At 35.7% G+C, this 26,134-nt stretch overlaps 1 protein-coding gene across 2 annotated transcripts in view; it reads right to left on the bottom strand.

Moving 5' to 3' along the window:
• The window catches only part of LOC102053907 (cadherin-7), an 83,683-nt gene that overhangs the window by 30,400 nt on the left and 27,149 nt on the right, over positions 1-26,134 (bottom strand). For both annotated transcript variants that reach the window (XM_005431994.3, XM_027798391.2), the window contains exons 3-6: positions 12,592-12,886; positions 5,001-5,120; positions 2,510-2,677; positions 981-1,168 (exon numbers count right to left, since the gene is read on the bottom strand). In XM_005431994.3, coding sequence (XP_005432051.1) covers positions 981-1,168; positions 2,510-2,677; positions 5,001-5,120; positions 12,592-12,886 — 771 coding nt within the window. The remainder of the gene's footprint in view (positions 1-980; positions 1,169-2,509; positions 2,678-5,000; positions 5,121-12,591; positions 12,887-26,134) is intronic.

Raw genomic sequence — 26,134 nt, 5'->3', positions numbered from 1 at the left:
TAAAGTTTACAGAGATTAAAAAGTATATAGAGAAGAAAAATCTTCTATGGAATAATATTAACTACAAACATAGGTCCTTGTTCAGGAACATATTTACATATGTTCTAAAACACCAAGTCAGTTCCACATTTTAGTAAGTATTAAATTGATTAGCAGAGTTAGGGCTATTGATTCAGTACGGTCATTACCAAGAATTCACACATTAAGAGTATGAAATTATATGAGAGGACATTCTTCTGTCTTAAGGTGTTGGAGTTTTTTCCTGTTCTCCAAATTTAAATTTTCTTGCAAAATATTTCAACAGGCTTTTATTTTGTAAAAGGATGGGCCAAAATGTGCTGCAGCAAGGTTAGAATGTTGAGTTTTAACATTTTTATAAACATGTTTTTTTCTGTTTTAAGGTGTTAGCTTTCTAACTGTACATATAGAAAGCTAGTAAGAAAAAAAAATATTTCTTTAATTATTTCCATCTTCTCAATTTTTTTATAACATTACCTTGTAAAACAACTAATCTTGCTGCTGCATAATCTTAACATTAGTAATATGTGCCTTTTGAATAGAACAACTTCAGCCAAAGACAATTAGATATTTAATTTTTTTTACATTTGGGATCCATTTTATATTTGGGGCTTAAATTTTTACTGTAAGATACCTTTTCACATTTTCTTTTTAATACAAGGAAAAATGAGATTAAAGCTTAGATTCCTATCTGAACTTGTATGTGCAGGAGCTTTTAAAAAAACTCATGAAAACAATATAGCTATTGCCAAAATCCCCACACAATAATTGTAAGTCATTAAAAAGCTTAAGATCACACACACACGTACACAATGAAATCAAGATGAAATATGCCATGAAATATGCCAATGGATCTGCTTTTACAGTAGAGAAGACTCTTAGAAACAAAAGTTCATACTCTCCATTACCTGCTCTTATCTTGCATAGATCCAGACAGAATCAGTGAGAAAAATCAGACTTACCTTCTGAATTGTTATGATTCCCTCCTGGGTGTCTTTGTCAACAGAAATTTTGAACACTCCCAAACCATCACCATCCACAATCTTATACTCCATTTCTGCATTAGGTCCTACATCTGCATCTGCAGCTTTTATTCTGGCCACCACAGAAGCCACCGGCAAAGACTCTGGGACATTATATTGATACGATCCTGTGAAATTCAAAAATCTGATTAATTCAGAGTCTTCTGGGACTGTAGGCTAAAAAAAATCTAAACTTCTTAAAATCTACTTTCCTTTAAATCATGCACTTGAATATTTTACTCAGGCTACCAGAATATATTCTTCAGTTTAAAATAGAATTCTTGGGGTTTTTTTTGCTGTTTTCCTTGTGATGGACTTTAAGTACTACAGGCATAATTTCTTCCTATGATGAGAGAACTTCAAAACTTAAGTGCAAATCATGAGATGAATGCCTCCTACAGAATTCCAACACATGTTGGAATTCAACAAGTTTTTACTTTGTTTTCCACAGAAGAGGAAAAAAGGCAAGTCAAATAATATCAATATAAACTCTTATTATTTTATAGCTGTATATCTTGATCAGGCATTTTGCAATCTGAATATGACTAGAAACTGATATATATTAATTTCTTTAACAGTAAGTGCATCATCTGCATTCTTGAAATTTCCAGCTTTTTCATTCAAGAAGAAAATTATATATATGCTGTCAAAAGGGTATCTGAGTGCAGTCGGTAGCCAATAACACCCTCACCTTCAAAAATAACTTCAGTTATTCTATTATTATTTTAAGCAGTCAGTGGCTTGAAATAACACGAAATATATTATGTACAGGTCAATTTTTATATCATTGAAGGTGAGGCTGGAGTAGATGTGATTATATTCTTCAATTACTTTAATTCTACTTAGCAAGGATTGTTTTATTTTATTTTATTTTATTTTATTTTATTTTATTTTATTTTATTTTATTTTATTTTATTTTATTTTAAGAAAAAAGCACCCCAGACAGAATGCTAGTAATAAACTGAGCTCTTCAGGTTTGAGTATACAACTGTGTACTCCTTTCTTTGGTTAGAATGAGAGCTACCTTGGTCAAAGAAAGTAAATGGAGGGAAGATGACTTTCCAACTCTTCTGTGATTAACTCCTTAGGAAATACTTTATAAGAGAAATTCTGCTAAAATGCCAAAGGAATATGAAGGTTACAGAGTCAAGTTAAAGAACTATGCATCCTGAAGTCAACCTGGCAAAAGCTAAATATCTATTAAGTTATACCATTTTTTGTCTTTTTCTCCACAGAGAGGAAGTAAAATACATTAATAAATGCACCTGATTCACCACTTCAACTGACCTGAAACATTAGGTAAAGAAAAACAATTCTTCCAATGTAAAATAAAGATAAACAACCTTGCTGACAGTGATTCTTAAAGTACTTAACACGGAAGCTGATCGTGTTTTGTTTATAAATAGCATGACATGTAAAGACAATGTTTAGAAAAATATTACAAGTCATATTTTTGTAAAGTAACTTACGTCTTGGAAAGCGGGGTGGGTTGTCATTAACATCAGTCAGGGTGACAGTTACAGATGTAGTCCCTGATAATCCACCATTCTGCCCGACCATGTCCTTTGCTTGAATAACTAGCAGGTACTGGTCCTTGGCTTCTCTATCCATGTTCGGAAGGGCAGTCTTGATAACACCTGCAGTGAGACAAGCTGTGTCAACGGTTGCACAGGCAAATAAGCTACTGTGAAACCTCAGTTTACCTTTAAGAGGTAGTGCTAGATCCATGATTGCAACAAGAGAGGAATTAATTAATTTCAACAACAATATCATAGTTTTTTACTACAAACTGAACTGACTTCCTACAAGCTTCTTTTAAGTAGTCTCCAAACCCCACCCACTAAGTTTTTACTTAGTACTAGATTCTTTGGATAATGCCATGCATGACTGTGTTTTCCAAATCTTCTCCCTGAACTACAGACCTCAAAATAACTTGGGTAGTACTCCCTTCTCTGGACGATGTCATCTTCTGTGTTTAATTTCCCACTATTTTAGAGCTAGGATGGTCAGAATATTCTGTATTAATTTTTAAGATTCCAAGGGCAAGATTCATTTGAATAATTTGAAAATGTCTTGAATAGTCATTCACCACATTAACTCTTACTAATATTGTTATACTAATATTGCCACACTCTGCATCTATATGAAATTATCTTATTTTACAATATATTTGCTTTAACAACACAAACTTCTAAAGCATTAGTGTAATTAAGAGATTTTTGATTTATTGATGGAAATACTATAATATCTGAAGTAGGTTTTGTTATGTCTATTTGATGATCTGCATACAATTTGTAATTAATTGAAATGAAAACTGGAAGAAAGCTCCATCTTTTATTCTTTCAGTTCTGTTGATGTAGTTCAGAAAATAAATATGCCTTCTCAAAACTTGACGACTTTATGAATATTTCATGCTCAGTATGCAGTACAGCTACTAACTCTGATTTCCAGAGAGGCAGCTGTTTACTCCACCAGCACTTAGTGTCAGCAGCAAAGGAAACATAAACAAACTAAATAAAGAAGAGGCACATTGGGACACATATCTCTTCATCTGATATTTGTTGAATGTTTAGTTAGAGTTTTATTTCTTTCTTCCCTTATGAATGTGGGACTTGCTATTAATCATCTCTGGGTTGAAACATTTATTTCACAAACAGACTGTCTGGCACTATTTCACCTGTTTTACAAGACATGTTAAAATACAATTAATATACAATTTTCATAACATTATTGTTTCCACATTGCTTTTTCTGGCCTGCTTGTTTTTCTATCATTGTTGAATTGCAGACAATGTTAACTAATCATTTGGAAGCTAATTATCATGCACACAGAAGATATGACTATCATCACATCAAACTGGAAATGTATGCAAACATTTTAGTCGGAGTCCCTCAAGGTTTTGATTTAGCAGAAACTACCACATTATAGTTCAAGGGCTTTCTGCAGTCATTATGACAATATATATTGTACATACAAACACATGGAGAGAGAGACACAGAGGTAAAACCACTATAAATCATGCTCATTGGAGGGTGAAAGAAAGTGCTATATATCCCTGATGAGGATGGACCTGTTGCAATATGAAGATAATTATAGTACTTATTTCGGCAAATTTAGATGTTAAATAGAGTGTGACCTTTTGGTCATAGCATTGGGATACAGGTCTGATTCACATCACAGATTATTTACAATAAATAGAGTAAATAGGTTGTTTCTCTTTTGTCTCAACTTGTCCACCTCTGAAATTAAGATTATTATTACTTTCCGTGTTGGTGTAAAGTGATGGTTCAGGCACTGACTCAAACTGAGCAGAGTGAGAACCTATTTTCTTGCTCTGTGGAATGATACAGTAGAATGGGTAATGTTTATTGAACTGACATAGGATTAAAGGTTGCATCTTGTTGTGGCTTAAAATATTCACAAAATTTCATGAAAACAGTAACAAAAAGCTCCACTAGTAATTTGTTTTGAAAGTGGCAGCAAAATTTTAGCTAAAGATAGGAAGTACAGTGCTTTCTTCTTCAAACTAATAAAGAAAAGATACATTACCCACAACAAAACCAGTTTGAAGAGTAGAATGGAGAGCTGATCATGCCATAAATCTATACTTAAGGAAATCTGGCCATCTGACACTTAGATATTTCTAAAACAAACATCTGCAAAGAAAACTTGTTCACAACATCTTGAAATTTTCATTGATCAGAAAGATGGCAACAGGCAGAAGACCAGGGAGCTGGTAGATTGACAAGAAGATAAAAATTTCCATTGTAGCACTGTCTGCTTATCACATAGCTGAGATATGTGGTTTTCATAATCTACTATGAGGAATAAGAGATCAAAAGATCAACAAAATCCAAATGTATTCAATTAACCAAGACACCACATTAGTAAGTTCCTATCAAGTTTAATGCACATTTTCTGTTTTCTCAGCATTACTGCAAAGAGTTTATGGAAAGTTACCTGTTTTTGGCTCCACAGAAAAGTAAGGTTGTCCTTGCAATATGCTGTAAACCACTCGAGCACTGTTGCCGTAAGTAGGATCATCTGCATCAGTGGCTGTCACTTGAACCACAGAGGTACCTGCAAAATGTTTAAGGGACTATTGTACATAAAAGATCCAAAAATCTGAACTACACTTATTCAATATGCTACGCCAATATGTATCTGGAACAGTGTGAGGTGGCTTTTTCACAACTTTTCATCATTCCATTTTTATTCAACTTTGAGTATAAGGTCCTCTTTGTAAACCAGGAGTATTCGTTATTATGGAGTTCCATCCTCCCAAATAGCTTCAGCCTTTGACTCACAGCAATGAAAACCACCTCCCTCAGTAGCTGCCTTTCTCTAGCTCTGCCTTTTGTTGGTGGAGGGTATGCAAACAACAATTCCTAAATTATGGTGATGTCTGTAGTATGCTTAAGGTTGAAATACAGTAATAGTTTCCCTTTGGAGAGAAGTCTGCATGTTAAAATTGTAATGAGAAGTCAGAGATTCAAATATACATACATATCCAAGTATTATATATTTTGAGAACTGAACACACATACATACAATTAATTTTAATCTATAAAATTATTTACCCTTGTATAAAGTAATGGCTGAAGAGATTCTGTTTCAGCTCAGAAAAAAACTGGTGAGAGATGCCTCTAAATTCCTTTTCAAAAGTATGCATTTCCTTCAATAATCTACAATACTTTAATATCAGTTATGGTAATAATCTGCTGCATAAACATTTCTTGAGCAAGAAATGTCTCTGTGTTGATAGGACTAAGAAATGGAAATGTCAACTGGCCAGCAAGAAGGGCATATTTTGTAAGGATCTCATTCTGCATCAAGCTCCTTTTCATTATGTTCTCTACATCAGTTCCCATTTGTTTTGTTCTGTACAACAGCTTCCATGATGTATGCTGAAAGCAGAATAAAGGAACACTTGAGAGCCAAGGCCTTGGCCATGGTCACCACCCCTTGATAGCTGGAAAGGATTATTTTTTTCTCAGTGGCAGATTGTCTGGAACATTGAGACTTTGCATTCAACACCCTAGGGATGCATTTGGAGGTTAGGCTGTGAATTAATACTGCAGCAATTTGGCAGATGCCCAGTCAAGGTCTTCAACAGAGGATCAGATTCCTTCATAAACTGGATTTAGACACAAAATTAGAGAAAAACATTTGTTAAAGAGAGTTAATTTTCCAAATGAACCTATTTTTGACGTGCAAAAATGAGAGCAGCATGTCTAGAAATTACTTTTTTTTAACAAACTTCAATAACAACTGTCCAGGGTGAACTTAACATAAATTGTATCCTTGTCAGTTTTGTTTGGATTTTTTCAGGAAATGGACAGGAAGAAAGTTCTGAAATTCTTCATGTCTGATATAGTATGCCCCCCATCCATTTTCCTCAGCTTCTCAAGTCTCAGTTAAGTAGAGGATCATAAATGGGTCCTCGGACAAGGCTGAAGGTTTGGAGAGAGAGAGGATTTAGTGCAGCCTCCCATAAAATGGTACAGATGACAAAGGATGGAAGCTGCTTGAATGAATTCTGACAATAAATGATCATTCATAAGATAACTATTCACTTAAGTTATGGCCTAGCTAAACCATGTTCCTGATCTCTCCTCCTAAAGTATCCATGACAAAGTATTATGATTGCAACGCTATTTTAAATGCAATTTTTCTCTCTTGTGGACTGTCTAATATTTTTGGACAGGGAAAAGGTTATTCTCAACCTGAAATTTCACATGCAACTATTAAGTAGATGGAAAGTTTAAAAAGAAAATTGGTAGTTAATCCATCAAGTAATTTATCAGTTATGGGACTTCAAATACATCAATTTTCTGTTCACCAGTAGCTAAGAGCTTTTATTCAGTATGTCAAACTGATTTTACAGATTACTCTGTAATGTAATTTCATACAGGGACCTATTTTAAACTTGCCAGTTTCTCCAGCTTTTGAGTACAAGGGTACCATAATGACTATTTGACATCCTGTGTTCTTTGTGAAAGCCAGGCTTACCACATTTACAAAGTCCCTAAGCCCTCCAATGAAGCTTACACTGTCTGCAAATATTGGCAAAAGTGCTTATACAACTCACACACAGTTACATCTTTGCTCCTTGCTCTTGCCGTTTTCAAGGACTCTGTACCAATACAAGATCAAAGAAACTACAGGCTCTACAACCTCAACACAGACATTTTGGAAATCCTGCAAACTTAGAAGTGCTTGTGTGCTGTAAAAAACTGTTGATGTAGCAAACAAACCGGTGAGATTATCTAAATCGAATTGGTTGTTTCCTAAAACACATAGATCCTCTAGAATTTGTTGGGTTATTTTCCTTAGGTAGAAATTCTAAATTCTAACACCAAATCTTTCTGCACTCATCCCACTTGAGTATAATCAGCAACGATGATACTTTTGTGGTCCCTTTGTGCTAATTAATTTCTCTCAACCCTGATTGGGATAAGATGTTTTAAAACCACTGCTATTGTCATTCTTTACCAGTTGCACAGAAAAAACTTTGAGTTTACAGAAGTCCAATGATGAGAGAGATTTCTGCATAATATATTTTTTTTAAAAAAAAGAATATGCAAGCTAACATAAGGTGTGTTAACTGTGTGAAAAGTCCTATGTGCAGGAAATAGTTCCAAGGAAAAATAATGCATGGAAAGATCAGTATGTGACAATTTCCAGAGATTTTCCTAGAGGAAGCAGGTTTCTCTTGAAGAACAGAAATTCCTTTAGAGGACGTTCATTGCAACGCAAAGCTGTCCTAATTTTTCTTGCAATGGACTGATGTCCAATTTATATGCTTATTTTCCTTTAAAAAAAAAGACAAGTAACCAGTATAGCTCTGTGGATACTCGGGGACAGTCAAGAAACTCATAGGTTGAGGAAGAATGGGTAGTTGTATTGTAGTTCCAAGTACATCATCCTACAAGAGGAGACTGTGTTGCTGCACTGAAATTAAGTCTTCCTTTTACTCCTGAACACTTTGCCCTACCTAATGACACAGGTGGTCACCTGTCACACGTGTCCATATAGGTAACATAAGACAGTCAATAAACGGCACCCCACCTTCAGTCCATCCAACAAAATGAGTGTCCCAGTAAATCTTGTTTATGGCAGTATTGTTCAGAGCCCTAGACTGCAGATGTAAACAGAACATTAACCCTATCCCAAACTTTCATTAGTGACTTGTTATAACTTGTAGCTTCACAACTACAACTTTAAAAATTACGGTTTGTGTGCCTGATACGGGTAAAAAATAAATAGGGGCTATTTGCTAAAAAAAGTGTCTTTCCCTCTCAGATATGGATTCCTCTACAATTATTTTTCTCTAAAATCTTGTCTTTGTAACAAAGCTTGAATATCAGTTCATTAAAAATAATTCAGCATGTAGCAACTTCATAAACTTTTCAGCAATTGCAGCAATTACTGAGGGAAAATGCCCGCTGCTTATGAAAGGGTGTTACACATTTTTCTTTATTGATACTGCCTAACAAGACACTGAATTTTGTATGGCTGACATAGATTTTTGGGTTTTTTTCCAGAATGTTTAAGCTGCCATTTTTAACCTAACCTTTAATATATATTGGTAAATATTACAGAATCACAGTAATCTGAGAACTTGACCTATTTAAGTTCTGATATTAAGGCAAAAGCAAGGGAGGATTTTTTGCAGAGAGGACCTTGAATTTAAAGCATTATTTGTATTTCAATTTAACCAAGTCGAGATTCAGCAATGTTTTTGACATGTTGGAGAGATCAACCTTTTCTGTGACAGGGTCGTATAAAGGTAAACTGGTTGCTGAAGTTTATTTTGAGTTGGAGATCCTTCAAAGGGGTCTTTTTTAAATCTCTGAGTTAATTGTTCTAGAAACTTCTGCACAGACCCTTTTAAAAAGCTTGCCAGTAACGTGTGGTATTTTACTGAAGTTTTTAAACAAACTTGTCTAAGAAATGCTTATGTGACTTCTGTTCCTAAATTGCTGATCATTTAAGGGAAAACCGGTTTCTAAAACTAGATGAACAAATGCTTATTATTGAAACTGGACAAGTCCTTATCAATTGAATTGTAGCCATATTAAAAAATAAAAATAGACCTCTAATGGCAGCCAGTTATTAAAGGCATTGACTGATACCAATTAATGATGTGTAATATGTGTAATACACAAAATTCCATGATGGCATTACTTTTCTATGTGATATTAACTGCTATTAGAAATATTAAACACCTTTACTATTAAGTTATCCCTAACACCTGCTTGATCCTTACATGCAACAACCCAGTCTGGTTCTGCTCCATAACATCTGGTGTTTCTGTGCTTCTGCCACCATCCCTCACCCAGAGCTGATGCAACAATGCTGTCTTTCCGCTCCAGGAGTGTGAAGAGGGAGAGGCAGTTTCTGCCCTCTTCACCTCCTCCCTCTCCTCCTACAGCCTCATCAACTTAGGGACAAAGCCTGACCAGTCTCAGCCCAGCAGCAAGGTCCAATAAAGTGAAGAAGAAGGGGCTTGCGACTGGAGAGAGACACTGTCCCTTCATTCAGGCTTTCAAAATCTCCTATCCAATTGTACCAAAGATTTGAGTTTGATATAAAGCTTTTGGGTTTGTTTTGGTTGGTTTGTTGTTTGTTTGTTGGGTTTTTTTGGTTTTGTTTGGGTTTTTTTTTTTGGGGGGGGTCCCTTTGATATAAAAGTCAAATATTTCTGTCCATATCAATCAGAAATAACAAATGTGGCAAGAAATATATTTGTTGTGCTGGGTAGCAGCAAAGCTGTTGATATGTCTGGAGAGTAAAGATTAAGCAAAACCGAAACTATGTTGGGTATTAGGATTTTTATCCCCAGTTCCCTCAGCTATAAGCCAAACAGATCAGTATCTCACATAAGCTATTTTTTTGCTCAACATTACAGGAACACTCTTCTAATATTCTTTTAATTATAATTTGCAATCTGTTTGTTTGAAATAAAACACTTCTAGATTTTTTAAGTAAAAGATGTACTTTTCTTTTTTTAAAAAAAAGCCCTATGATTTTCAGAATAGCCATATCTTTGAAGTTCTTGCTATGAATAGATTACAAGCCATCAAGATATTTACCCTATCCAGGATAATCAATATAATTGGGCCTGACCCAAATATAATTTGAACCTGACCCGAAGTCATTTCAAATAACAGAAAATATTGACTTCAATTAGCCTTAGATAATGCCCTAAAATATTTGTCAAATAAAATACAGAATAATTATACTTGAATAACCACCCTTTAGGTTAAAGGTTATAGTTCTCCTAGCTTTGTAGTTAATTTAAGTTTATAATCCTGTGATCTCTTTCATTTTGTTTAATATCCAATTAAAAATCCTTGTCACGGATATAATTTTAAGCAAAATAGGAGAGAGATACTTTGTTTCTCCTTAATATTTCATGAATGCTCTGCGTGATTAGTTAAAAATTGTGCTATATGAATAAACTATGAAAGGATGTGACCATGTAAGACAAGTGCCACACAGGCATTACATGGTAATCCTTAAATCATTAAAAATGCAGTATTCAGTAGTTCTGTGATAGTACCCATGAAGATATTTAAAATGCAGAGTTTCAGGAGGCTCATGAAGATGAAACTGCCCTTAGTAGATCCAAATCCCAGAGAGTGCACAAGTCTCAGTTAATAATTTTACATAACATTCCAGCTAGGTTGAATGTATATTTGGTGCTGTGTGGTCCGTAAGGGAGAGAATATCCTTCAGTCATTTATGTGTTAAAGATTCAACATGCAAAAGAAGCTCATTTAAAAATGAGCCTTATGTTCTCCACTTCAGACTGTGCACTCCCCACAGCTTGATTTCCAATATATTTTTGGAAGAAATGGAGCATGGGTGAGGGGTAGAGCCATGGGTTTGTGTATGTATGTACGTCTACCTAGGTCTGTAGTTGTTGCCCATATGTCAATATGCCAGCAAAGGACAAGACAGAAGTAATTGTCTTTCCCTAAGAAAGGGAAATGTGGAAATACTGCTCTTCAGGGCACAAGACAAAAGTGCAATAATCTAATAATTGCTACATGCTACAGTTCACTTAAATAATTTAATTCTAAACTAAAACAACAATTAAAAATATATATACTTTTTGCAGAACATATCTTTGAAGTGTTGAATATTTAGGTTTCATAGTCTGAGATTATTTGGTTATCTCCGTTTTTCAAAAGCACAGCAGTAAAAAGTTCTCAGCACTGCATAACAACTTCACCTCTTCCCCGATACACCTCAAAAGCTGTGGTGCCCATCTTTCTTTCCAAGGCTACTATTGCCTTTTCAGCCATCCACATAATGTTCAAGTGACAATGAATAAGTGCTAAGTATCAAATGAGGAATAGTGTCTATTCTCACTGCTTAGTAAAATAAATAAATAGAAAACTCATTAGCAATGTTTTACTTATCTACTCTTGGCTTCTTAGCTGAGTTTCAAATATAAAAGCAATGTTGACTAATGATTGCTGCAGGGTATTTAGGTAGGGAAGATTCTTTTTCTCTCTCTAGCTCTAATTTAGAGGTATTGTTTAACATCCAAAACCACAAGAGATGGTATTAAGGAAACTATAACAAATGCTATATAGGCAGTCTTGCTATAAGAGTATCAAATTTTATTATGACTTAAAATCAATCAAGCAAAGAGAATTCTAATTTCATTCACCATATAACTCTCTTAACCTGAAGTGAGACTTCCCATACACAAATTTCCATTGAAGTAGATTAACTTTTCTTTTTTTAGCTTCATGCTTGCATTTATAATTTCAAGTTAAAGCAAAATTTACCAAAAAGTCTCTGGGGCAAAGTCCTATCTGGTTTGGATCAGTCAGCTTTGAAAAGAACAGTGGCGCCTGACCGCAGATGAGCATTTGGTCTGTTTAAAATGAAGAGAGAGTGGATTTGATGTTGAAATTCTTCCCTAACTCAAACTTAGGAAAAATTAGCATTTCTTGTTTTCCAGCAGAGGGTCTGAAGGCTCTAAAAGCCATTCTCTGATTCCACGGGAATTTTGAAACTTTCTCAAGTTGTACCCCAGTCCCTGCTGCTTGTATATATTTCCCAGAGAGCTGGATTTCGGTATTAGAAAAGATACACAGTAAACTGTTACTAATATAAGCAACACTTACCCCAAAAAGTATGCTCTGCACTTGCAGGAATGTGAAGAGTTTTTTAAGAACAGACTTTATCTGAACAAAATGATAAATTACCACCTCTGAGTGCTGTAGCATAGGTATGAAACTTATTATTGTTAATGAGAATTATAAAACAAAAGTCCCTGGGCACTGGAATGAGAAATACACCATAAAATGCTTATCTGAATCCCTGCATAGCTCTTTGAGTTTCACATTTTTTGAAAGGGTAAATACTTAATCTAGCATGCTATTTCCAGTTAAATCTTGAAATATCTGTTGCAGGTGCCTTATAGATAATTAAATAGCTTAGTGTGATACAGTAAAAAATAATGAAATTTTTAAAAAGGCAATAGGAACAAATTTCCCGCAACACCAACAGTGTATTTTGCACTTACCCACAGGAGACATCTCAGGAACTCCAGCAGTGTAAGGACCATCCAGAAATTTTGGCTCATTGTCATTGATGTCCTGAATCTTAATGACGAACTCAGATTCTGGTTCCACAGGTTTATTAGTCAGCCTATCTAACGCTTGTGCTCGGAGTGTGTAGTAGGCCTGCTCTTCTCGATCCAGCCTCTTTGTAGCATGAATATCCCCCGTGTTCTCATCAATAATGAAAATGGAACTTGCCCCTTCGCCTGACAAGATGTATTTGATGGAACCATCTCCTTTATCAACATCAGAGTGAAGCTGGTGAAAAATTGATGAGAAAATGAGAGTCAGTGGCATGGAGATATGTAAAAATAATTCTTATGTCGAGCAGTAGTACATGAAATTTTATTGTTCTTGAAAAGATAAGCTAAATGTTTATCGTGCAAGGCATGTGAGAGACCATTAGAATGCGTCAGCTTGCTCTTTCAAGCAAGGTAATTTCATTCTTTCCTGCAAACAATCTAATTTTCAAATGCATTTGATATTGTCTTCTTATACCAGAGTTTTCCATAGGCACACATACACATATGCACACATATGATTACAGCTGTGACTTTATTCTTAGCTGAATTTAAGTACATTGTTGGTTTCAGTTTATTATCCTACTGAAGGGTGAGACTTCAAATAAATGTCGCTATAAACTCAATGTCAGTGTGTGTTTGCTCCTGTGCATGTATGGGAAATGACACTGATTTCCTCAGTCTTTACTGTGTAGAGCAGTAAAACATAGCAAATTAATTAAAATGGATTGGTTGATAGATCACTCACTAAAATCTGATGGACCAGTAACTTCACTTCCATATCTTGCTTTCCATTATCTAACTTCAGAAAAATGCGGAATCGGAAAGACCAAGAAGTGTCCTGGCACCAGCTGAACTACACCGCACCTGAAGTCTAGTGTAGTTTCCCTGGGACTACTTGTAGCAGACACAGAACAGATGTAACTTAGTAGGTCAAAATGCACGACAGATGTACAGAAAAAAAAACTTTCTTCCTCATCATGCAAGCTATTTTAAGTTACAGAGCAAGATTCCACAGGTTCTGTAGCTCTTTTACGTCTACTGATTCTCACCTTCTTGTAATAGAACACCAACTCAAACAATTCTCCTATACTTTTCAAACTTGCATGAACAATGTAATTGATCTGAATATCATGTTAAGGTAAATCGCACAATATATATTTAATATGGTACAAGTAAAAAGAACATCAGTAAAAGTTGAAGTACTTGCTTGCTTGTTAAAAAGTAGATTAATACTTGATAATAGCTGAGGACATTGTTAAAGATGTTTGGATTCTTTACGTCTCTTATCTATTTTGTACCTGTCCCAACTCCATGTCATGTTGAGTTTGGAGGTAACTCTGTTGTCATCATCATCATAATTTCCTCCAACAATTTTTTTAACTCAGCTGGGAGTATCGCTAAGATAGTAATCACTGCCAGAATACATGCAGAAAATTGCTATCTCAGGCATAACTTAGCACAGCTGCAAAGCCTTTTCCTATTTCAGCAGGGAAGTATTCATGATCAGTTTTGAATTTTTCAGCTGGATAAAAAGCTGCTTATTTCTTACACATTATTTCACTTACACTGTCTGGATAGCTCATACTTATGCAATTACAGTGCACTCCCTCTCTCTTTTAAGACAGAAACGGAGTCTGAGCTTTGGACTGGGTCAAAAAACAGAAGTGTCTAAGTCAGACATTATTTCAAAATGTGGCTTATCCTCATTCTTGTGCTACTTCTGAGATACCTAAACGAGCCCAGGATTTCTTTGGTGGAGTTCCCTGAACATTTAAAGTCCTACTTCTCAGCAGACTCAGGAATAGTCAATGTAGACACTGTAAGCAGATCAAGGTAAAACATGTCTCACATGCAGGGTCTTTCAGGATCTGCAGCACTACGTATTCCTCAGCCCAAATGGCTGTTGGTTTATTCCATAAACTATATCTCTGTTCATCTCACAAATCTGGCAGTTTGGGCTCTTGCTGCTTTTTCAAGAGAAGTAGCCATGTCCCCTAAAAAAAAGCAATGGCCTGTGCAAGTAAGAATTTGTCTGGTTTGTGTTTGGTTTTGGTTTACCTTTCCCCCCCCCCCCCCCCCCTCTTTTCTTTTAATAAGATCTACTTCCGGATGCACAGGTCTCCCATGTGTTACAGAGACATTGTGTGGGTCCCCCTACACAGCCAGAATTCTACAGTCTAGACTGAAAGGCAGAGTATGACATTACCCAAGAACTGAAATTATGGGACCAAGTTTCAATGCCTTTGTCTTTTTGGTGATTCAGCTTTCTGAATCTTTCTAGCAGTGTTTTGAAAGAAAAGAGACCTTCAGAGGAGAGGCCAGAAGTGTAAATCCTCAAAGATGCACTGAGTAAGGGTTTCACATCCCAGAGAAAGAAGAAATGATGTAGCTTCAGCATTTCCCATTTGCTCACTCAGTGGCTCACAGATTAGCATTGTTTTTTAAGGACTCCCCCTCTGAGGTCCATAAATCAACTCATGGATTACACTACAGTGTCTGGTGCCCTGGAGTGAAACGCTGAACAGAAGCCACTTTTTGGAATGATGCCTTAGTACAAAACTGCTACTTCATGGTTTATTAAAGTGATTAGCAATGACCTTTGTTACTCCAAGGATGAGGCTCTGGGACAGCAAACTTCTTTATATCTTTTCTTAAAACTTTGTTCTACTAAGCCTTTAAAATACAATGCTGGCCCATGCTCAAGTTAGTAAAGCACCATTCCCTACCTACTGAAATCCAGGAAGGTAATAGAGCTCAAGATTGGCACTAGAGCACAATCAGTTCTTTGTAAAGCACTGTAAAGAATTTTCTTCACCATTTTTATGTGTAGTTTAGTGTCCATCTGAGATAACTTAAAAGTACAGTACAAGAGAACAAAGCAAAAATAAACTAGGCTGACAGGATCCAGGTGTATGTTTGCTGCAGTTTTAACACCTTTATTCTAGTTCCAGCACCTTTATTCCAGAGGCAGTTGCATGCCTCTACATTAAAGTCATTAATGTAGAGGCATCAGTGATTTGCAACTAAGAACAACATTCTTGAATGCAGCAGTCCCGCACCATATTTAATGCTCTACTACTACCAAATGTGACTTCAAACCACCTGCCTTCGAGCTATTTATTTTAACAACCTAAGAAGTAAGAACTAATATTTTCCTTGTAGCGTTGACTTTAGAAAATACCTTGCATGTTCTTGCTGTTGTTGTTTTTGTTTATTTGGTTTGGGGTGTCCCACCCCCCCACCCCCCCTTTTTTTTTTCTTAGGAAGTAGTACATTTAAGAACGAGACCTGGGATTTTTATTTGTTCTTGTGGTTAATTTAGTAACAATTATATAGAATTATATTAGTCCTCAGAACACTTGTACTTTACAGGAAGGCTCCAGAAAGTATCTATGGCAGTGCCATATACTAGCTTGTCTATCACTTCTCACACATTCTACAGAGGTGACATTCATACCGTTCCTCCCACACTCATGGAGGCGACACAACTGCAGCTCAGTCTGTAGCTGCACATGGGGACTGGGACTTCAGAAGTAGGGAGGATCAAGACAAAGGCAGTTTCAAAATTCTTGTTTCAAGAGACACGGAGGATTCAAGGATTCACTGGGTAAATCTCACCTGATCCCATTCTGGAACATCCCAGAAAAAAATTCTTTTGGAAGTAGTTTGCAATGAATATTGTAAGCAAAATTCTTCCCATAAATTTTCAAAGAGAAGAATGCTATAGGTAAAGACGGTTGCATACTTCCAGTTAATTTCACCCATTGCTTTCTCCACACAATATCCATGATGGGCATTCTCCAGTTTGCCTTGGCTTTCATGTAACCTTATATCAAATCTGAGATTCATGATCCAATTACTATATGCTGATCCTATTGCTTCTTTGTTAAGAAATAAATACATTTAACCCTAAGATTTTAAGAGCATTGTGTTGGGTGTCCCCTGTATACATCTGGTACAAGGAAGAGTACATGAGAACAGAAAAGGGAAGCAGCAAGCTTCTTCAGAGAGATGATGTATTTTTAATATGAAAATAGCTTTTGGTGTTCTAGGAAAGTTAGCAAAGAGTGAACAAATCTAATGAGAAAAGCCATACAAGCCTTGTGGAGGCAGAGAAGGTCAGTGTGTAGAACTGCACTTGGTTGTTGTTGTTGTGTTTTGGGTTTTTTTAAGATCATTAACTGAGTAACCTCTACAGTCTGAACTCAACCTAAAAAGGAAGCATTCATATCTTCTTAGGCCCAACTCCTAAAACTGCTCTTAGTTTTAGAAAATGCTTGTTTGGATATCATAGAATCATAGAATGGTTTGGGTTGGAAGGGTCCTTAAAGCTCACCTAGTTCCAAGCCCACTGCCATGGTCAGGGATACCTTCCACTACAGCAGGTTGCTCAAAGCCCCATCCAGCCTGGCCTTGAACACTTCCAGGGATGGGGCATCTACAACTTCTCTGGGCAACCTGGCCCAGTGTCTCACCATCATCACAGTAAAGAAGGAAGCAATCAGCTTAGTAGTAAAGAAACTATTACCCCAACTCCTTTAATTTTGTCCTCACATTTTTTAGCTTTGCAGCAGTGCAGCTTAGTATAGGGTTCCACCTAATGCATTTATGTTTATGCAGACCCTTAGAATCATGAACCTAAATAAAACATTTCCTTCAAGATCCCTACTACTCAATAGCTTCTGGATTTTTTTTCTGTTAGTAGGTATAGATCTGTACGACCAAAGTTGATGTAATTTTGCATCACTTGCCATTAAAGTATGCTAATGAAGTATTTTCAGTATGGAAGGACATTTATTTTTATCAGTAAGCAGAGATACTGCACTGCATTAAAAGCAATTTATGTGGCCACCACTGATCTGTATGAACTTTGAATGAGAGGTGTGCCATTTCTGAGTTTCAATTCAGGCTTCCTTAAAGCAGGTGCAGTGCTTATATGCCTCCCTTCATTTTTCTTTCCCCAGAGATCCATCTTTGCAGTTGTTCCTCCTAGTGGCAGTATGACTAATGTTTCATTGTGGAGTTTACAGATTCTGGGTGAGGATGAAAAACACAGGGAGAACCTGGGGAGCTGCCAGGTTTTCAGCATCAGCTGGATCACAGAGGAAATGGTGAGAAAGAGAAAGACAGACCAAACACGAGATGCTTCAGTACAGCCTAGCCCCATAGCTCCCTGAGACCATAAGAAACGTGCACTCATTTGCAGAACAACTGAAAAGTTTTCTCAAGGAGGAGTTACCTTGCCTGCACCTTTTCCTTTCTCACTGTGAAAGTAACTAGAAAGGGAGGATAGGAATGAAAACTGCCTCCTCGTGACTGTGCAGGCATCCATAGATCTTGGTGATACAGAACTGACACAACTGCAGCTTTATTGCTGCCTTCTCACTAAAAGCAAGGAGGGACTAGGAAGCAGAAAAAGGCAAAAGGAAGAAAGTGCACCAAGCCACAAGCAACCTTTGTGCTTTATAACAATTTACTATCACAAAACACCTGAGAATTGATTGTGGGAGGAAGACACTCTTGTCTTCATATGCAGCATGCCCTCCCTGTTTTCAGGGAAGACATCAAAAGGAAGCTTTCTGGGTGTATACAGATTAAACATGTAATTGCCACAAGATGGAAGAAAGTAGGTGATTTGTAACAAAAACTTAATTTGTCTATTTCTATTAAATCTTATTCATCGCAACAGCCAGGTTCTCAAAACTTCTGTTCTTAGATTCAGTATTTACTGTGGTTTTGAAACCACTTTTCCCTCAGATATCATGTGATTGTTTTGAATAAAATATTAGGATGAAATACTAGACATTTGGGTTGGGTTTTTTCTTCTTTTTTTTTTTAAGTTTAACACTATATTTGTTATCTAGCAGGGTAACTAAGGGTTCAATATTGCTGATTTGGAACAATTTCAATTCAAATAGTAACTAAAATTCAGCATAGACAATGGAGTTAACATTTCAGTAAAATCCAATGTGCGCACATACCACATTTCTCCAGTGTTTAAGGGCCTCACAAACACATTAGTTACTAACACAATTGCTGTTTTCAGAGGGATCTATGAAACTCTCAGTCTTGTAAACTGCAACCATATTTTAATAACAACAGCTTCAGACATCTGCTTTAATTTCCTTTTCAGTCTCATTACAGAAGTCCTGTGGGACAGAGACAGATTCCTCAACATTTTATTGATGTCAGCAAAGGCTTGTGATTTATATGATTGACTTCACACCCAGACACGAGTGAAAGTATTATTCAGCAGGTAATGATTTTCTTGTAAAAGCCTTTTTTCCAAGAAATGTTGAGAAAGTGATAAAGGAGGTCCTGGAGGGGGTTTGTTTGCTTTTGGTTTTATTAATTTATGTAAAACTATAGTACAAGCCAGGGCTCAGAAGGAAAGTTGCTGGTCTATGTTCAGTGCTTTCAGCATAATGGACAATACAGAGAAGAGATCAAGTCAATATAAATAGCTATACCCAAAACCTTAATATTTTTAATTAGAGTTTGAAAAGAAGGAATATGCTTGTAATGCTGCCAGAGTTTTCTTGTCTCAGCAGTAAGTTTAGTAGGGTAGGGGCACAGAGAACTGTGCCACAGTGGCACAGTTTGCCACTTTGACATACTAGCAATCTCATGCACTGTTTTATTGCCTGCAGACTTTCTCCTTGTCAGGCAAGTGCAGAGGCAGTCATGTGGGAATACAAGAAGGTCCGTGCTGCAGACCACAGTATAACCACATTCTATTTATCTAACACAAGCAGCTGGTGAAAGGCTTGCTCAAAACCCAGTCAGCCTAGGCAAAACTTCCGTTCTGTATTGGTCTAAAACGCCCAAAATTGTTTCTGGAGTGCTCAGAGTTGACCAAAGACCCAAGAGCTGGTGAGACAACCAAGGTCCAAGTCATTTCTGAGATCTCTTCACATCCAGCAATGTCCATATAAGCTGCCTGAACTCAGACTGTCTCCAAATCCTCTTTTGTCTTACCAAGGGTAATACTAGAGTCCTACAAATGACCACAAGCCAATATATCTACCCACGATCACCACAAAGGCAATGAGATAATGAGAGACTACCTATCATATTGGCGTATTTCATACTCAGGGTAAACCCCGGGCATGTCTTTTTGGGAGTACCAGCTGTACCATCCTACAGCTTGTCCTTAATAACCCTCCTGTAGGCAAATCATATGTCATTTTGTGTATTTTGACCTCTGAGATCTTCATAGTCAACAGTTTATATAAAGCCTGTGAGAACAAAGTTTCATCTACAATCAAGGTATTCATGCAGGTGCATGATTAAAAAGCATAAGATAAGAGAAAAAATAATAAGGATAAAAAGGAAAAAGTAAGGATAAAGAAGGAAGAGAGGAAAGTGAGGATTTTTTTAAAAAAAATGTAATCAAAAAAATAAAAACAAAAACAGAGTGGATGAGAACATGGACAGGTTTGAAGGAGCAGGAGAGAACTGGAATAGAGAATAGACTGATGAAAGACCTCAAATGAATGTGACAAAGCAGAGGAGATGGGGCTAGAGGAAGAAAAAAGGAGACAGGCAAAAGGAAGAATGACAAGTGGAAATGGGATAAAACAGTAACGAAAAATAAAAAGTACGAATGAAAGAAAATGCTGAGTTGTAAGTGGAGCTGACCTTCAGTGACTGATCAGTATTAGGCTAGAGTACTATTTGAGAGTAAAGCTGTATAACTTTACCAACATCTTCTTCTCCTGCTCTTTTTAATGCAACAGGGATTAAAAAGGCTAGTAACCTGAATCTGGTTAGGTGTCATTTAACTAAGGGTGTGTACTACTACTCCACACCCAGAAAAAAAAAAAACAAACCAAAAAAAACCCCCCCAAAAAAGCCTACTTACTCTGGAGGGGGAGAGAAAAAAAGAATAAAAGAAAAGAGGGTACAATTTAAATTGTTGTTGATTCTAAAGTCCTGGAACCAGAAACATAAGAAACATAAAGGATGGACAGGAAGAGTAACATAAATGTCAGCTTGTTTTGAATGAACTAGGTATCATTCTTAAAAAAAAAAAAAAGATAAAATAAATCCTTATTTTCACTATTAATGTAGCTTCTGAACTTTTTTTGCTGTTACAGAACATATGTTTCTGTGCATAAGAAATAAAATAATAAATTTTATTCATTTACTCAGACTTATTCTCTGCCATGATCAAACTTGGAACAAGCAGTTAGGCTTTACTATTAATTTCTTTCCCCTTACTGTCTCCCCAATAAAAGGTTCATAATGTTGGTGCAAGAGTTTAGTAAAAAATATATAGCCCTTATACTCTTAGGTGACTGATCTATGCTCCAGCAGGATAACCTTATCACCTCAGCCACATGAAGTGAAGAGAATATTTAATTTTTTCAACCATTTGAAAAAGAGGGGTTAAACGTGAAAGAGAACAGTGAAACTTCTTTAGTTCCCTGATGGTTATTATTCAAACAAAATTCAAAATAGAATTACCAAAATTCTAAATCTTACACTTCATAACATTCCAGTTAGTATCTAAGTAAACCCTCAAGGCTTCTAAGTGGAAAACAAAGTTCAGATGAAAGGTTCCTCTAGGATAAAGAGATACTGTCGTCTAAAGGCTAGTGAGTTGAATAATTAATAGGAAATACTGAAAACTGGATGTGATAAGAGCAACCATGTCACATTTTTATGACATTTTTTCTCTTAATAACACCCAGTTCTGTCTATAGTGTTCTTTTCCTCTCTCCGTACACTTACATAATTTAGCTCTTTATATAGACAATGATATAGTGATTTTATATACATATACAATGTATGTACACATGTATGACAAGTATATATATATACACATACACATGCACACATATGCACACATACGCACATTTACTTATACTGTCCTCTTCTTTTCTGATCTCTGCAAATGCTGTATTCACAAATCTGCTCCTCTCCCACCCCCTCGTTTTAATAAGAACACGAAATGCCCTGTGGCGACAGAGAATTGTGCAGCCAGCCCATTAAGATTAGTGCAGCTACAGGAGGAACTCAGAAGCAGCTGCTGCTGTAGATGGAGCTGAGTGGGCATATGTAGCTGGCTGAGTATTCTTGAGGAGTTTTAATGGGCCATCATCATGACATGTCACTCTCCAAAATGACTATTTGTCATTCACACTCTTTAAAAGACAGTTTGGCAGCTTTGGGAAGTAAAAGCCATCTGTATACTGTGCATCATCACGTACTAATTGCATAATATTTATTGGGGGGGGGGCAGCAATACTGTATTGTAGCACCACCAAGAGCCTGCAAGCAACATAACATGTTCAGAATAGGTGCGGAAAAGAGACCTGCTTTCCCCTCGCGCACACACTTCAAGCTTTTCAGAAATTATCCTGCTAGAATCTGGAATGGGGAAACAGACCACAGAATTTGTAAACAATATGCACATTGGTATCCTTACAGACCTGTTCAATATTTAGCTTTGTTGTTTTGGGGTGTTTTATTTACCAAACCACTCTCAGTCCATCAGTATTTATTCCTTGGAGTACTCATTCTGAGTATTTCAGTAACAGAACTGCATCACTGACAAACCAAGTCACACAGTAGTGCATTTGCTATGTGAATTACCATATAAAAAACCACTTCTTTTTACCCAAATAGATTTAGGTTTTGATTCAAGAAACCAATGACTCAAACCTCATCTGTACAAACACCTAACGGAATTAAATCATGTGAAAATACCACTGCAGTGAAATTCTATTTAAAAAATCCTGAATGTTTATTCTTGCCAGCTGTACTTGAGTCTCTGTATTTCTTATTCTCCAAGAAAAGTGACTAAGTTGTCTTCTGTACATACCAATATTTTCACATGATTCAAAATGCACCATACTACTTGCTGCTATATGCTAAACCAACGTATTTACTGGTCCAGTGATTTGATTTATTTTGTTGCCAAGAATCACTGAAGCTATAAGACAAAATTCTCTTAAAGTCACTACTCTCTATTTCAGCAGTGTAATACAATTGTGTAAGAATGCTTTCTCCCTGCAATCTCCATATATAGCTTCTATGAAAGTGATCAAGCTTAAAAAATCTAACATGGTGAATAAATACCAGTGACCCTAGTATATCTCATAGAAGAATATCTCTAGGCTAGCAGATGTCCATAGGCTTGAAAAGTTTGTGCATGTGTAGCAGCTAACAGAAACAAAGCCCTCAAGAAATTTCACTCATTCTTCTTCTGAAATTACTTCCCCACTACACATGAAACAATTGCTTGCACAGTTATAATACATACAGTAAAGGACTGTTTCTTGAACATACAGTTCTCTTGAATGAAATACATATATGTATATATGCATAAATACATATATATTTGTAGTGAAATTAATAACTCATGTTCTTATAACACTATACATTGTGAAAACATGTTAATCCTTTCATTGATTATTCATTATTTTTAAGTCTTATTAATGTATTTTTATGACCAAAGAATGCATGAATAAACTTTGCCTTATGGCACAGGAAAGAGGGAAAGAGGGAAGATGAAACAAAAAAAGCAGCAGCAGAATTTATACACCTGCAATAATGCAAAATGAATGATTTTGCTTTTTCCCCGTTCTTGAAAATAAGAAAAAAAAAAAAAAGAACACAAATATGCTGATTGGAAAGTTGTTTCTGCCATATTGCTTTTTCTATGTAGCCATGATATTCAGGCCTAGGATTTCAACCATGGAAAATGAGAGTATATTAGAGGGTGTATTTTTTCATATCTAACTCTGTAATCTAAAGAATTATCTGTAATAGCACTGAGAGGGAAAAGTAACCCCACACACTTCTTGTTTACTACCATATCAATAACACCAAATTTACAAACAAAAATTCATTTGGTATTGAAGTCTTTTCTGACATATGTACTTATACTGAACGTCTTTATTTTAGAGTGGAAATTATACCTCTCATATTGTCTCTTCTTTGTCAAACTACTGATCTACAGTTTAGAGTGATTATCCTGTTTCTGCTCCAGCTATCCAAAATAGCTTGCAGCATTGCTTGGTTGATAATGATTTTTGTTATAGGAACCTGCTTCCAAAGAACATTAGTACCAAGGAATAGAAACCCAGAGGGTGTAGATTTTTTTTTCTGTTGTGTTTGGTTTGGTTTTATATTGTATCAATTCCTCAAATTTCATTTGCTCCTGAAAGTTTAACGACACTAAATATCCACTTATACTATTACCTTGTGTGTTAGTGTGAAGTGCTGAAACCCTGACAGACTAGAACACAGGGGTAAATTATGTAACTGTAAAGCAGTTGAATCACTGTGAATAATTGTGTTTGTAGAATCTTATAGAGTACTACAAAAACAAGCACAATCTGATCATTTTAATGATGAAATATTAACAATAGAAAAACATGTAATTAACTGGGTCCACAGCCACATTTCCCTGAAAGCAGTTAAGGACTTGATAAATAATATTTATGAAACTGTTAAAATAAAGCAGAGTTAACATGTTGGTCTACCTCTTCATTTTTAATGGACAGAAATTATAATACAAATGTCAGGGCACAAGTGTTTGTTATTGTGTTTTGCTTCTTAAAAAATTAAATCCCTATTGTCTTTCTTTATAAAGTTTTATATGTTTGGATAAATGTAGTACTTCGTGCTGACTGTCCTGAAAGATTTATAGCCAACTTGAAATTGACAGTTCTTCGTATGATCATATTGGTTATATATTAAAAAATGTTTTATACAACCCAAATAATCTTTAACGTAAAAAATTACTATAAAATTTTTAAATGAGTAATTTATTTTATATGAAAAGGGTGGCAATGAAAATCCATAGGAAAGTCTTAGAGGTTCATTGCTAGTGTGACAATATAACATGAAAAACGAATACATGACCAAATAAAAGTGCAGTATTACATATCTTCCTACAGACACTTGCTTTGTGTCTTAAAATGAGTTCACTTAAAAAGAGCAGAAGAATCCCTTGGTTAACTTATTATCTTAAAACACAAGTTATTGTTGTCAGTGTGTTTATATTTAATTTAGAAACTCTATTTCAGTCTGGCCTGATTAAACCCCTTAACATTTCTGTAGTTCTTTCTATTCACTACTGTGACTGATTACTAACACCACAGTTCAGCAAAGGTAAAACACTGAATGATAAATAAGTTAGGGTTTTTTTCATTAGGCTATAAGACAACTCTTTCTTTTTTCCCCCTACTTTTATGTATTTCACTGAAGATGGTTTCTCACATTGATTTTTAACCAAAAGTGTTTCTAAAATACATATCCATCCACCTGTACACACTGGTTAGTTAATTAACAGCCCATTACTCAAAATTTACTTCAAAGAGTAAGGCAAAGTAACACTGTGCTACTTCAAATTACATCTCTGATTTAGAATTCTCTAAGTTAAGAAATCATTCTTATCCATGTACAGCACGTCAGGACTTACTTAACGCTCATGAGAGTTGGTACTAAGCATATGCCTAAGCGCCTTTCTGAAATAGAGCCTTAATCCCCGTGCAAAGGAAGGGTGCTTTAATGAAGGGCAATGTCCATCACATAGACTAATTGTAAGAAGCAGAAGCAGAAGCTTAAGTGATTCCATTACATAAATTCTCACTGTAGCTTTTCAGTATTCAGAACAAGCTGAAGTATGCACAGAAAATAAGTACATTTGAAAGACTGTCTTAAACTGTTCAGAACACATAAAATGATTAAATGATTTTTTGTGAATAAATACTTTAAAAGGTTTGATTTTTTTTTTTTTTTTTTTTTTTTTGGTAACCATTCCAATGTACATGTCTGCCAGGGCTTTCAGATATAACCAGACTGGCCTCCAGATAGTAATTCATATTTTGATAGGCATTTTTACCATAGGATTAAGGACTGGGAAAGAAATGTTTTTAATGCCTATGTTTTGTGCTGGTTTTCAGAAAACATTTGAGGGGGAGGAAAATATATTAGTATTTCAAAACCATAACAAATTGCCTTAACATGAACAATACTAGTTTAATTGTAAAGCCTTCCAGCTTAGAAGGATTTTAACAGCTGTATGTAAAGGACAGTGCTCTCCTGATGTTTTTTTCTACATTGGTGAGCATGATGAGTGTTTAGTAAAGACAATGTCATCAAATTCCAATGCAGTCATTACACCTTGTTTCCTTAAATCATATTCTGACAGAGAAGATATTTATGGATTAAAACTGAAATTCACTTATATTTTTTCAAAAAAATCCATAGATATGAGTTTTGCTATGTACAATACTGATACCAACCCAGAATTTTTTTGGTCTGTTTTTTTCATCTTTTCACCAGAACACATTCTTGCTGTGTTTCTTACTCACTGTCATTAAATGCTGACAATGCAATCAATTTATGCACCCTTGATAAACAAATGATGAGAAAATATTGAAATAGCAGGTGTTACTTTACATTGGTCATGTATACTTGCTGAATCTACATTAAAATTCAAATTGTGCAGACCTGTTTCTAATTC

The sequence above is a fragment of the Falco cherrug genome, chromosome 3 (assembly GCF_023634085.1).
Source record: "Falco cherrug isolate bFalChe1 chromosome 3, bFalChe1.pri, whole genome shotgun sequence".
NCBI classification, from domain to species: domain Eukaryota; kingdom Metazoa; phylum Chordata; class Aves; order Falconiformes; family Falconidae; genus Falco; species Falco cherrug.
The sequence above is the reverse complement of the archived record's forward strand: the minus strand, read 5'-3'. Positions and strand labels throughout refer to the sequence as shown.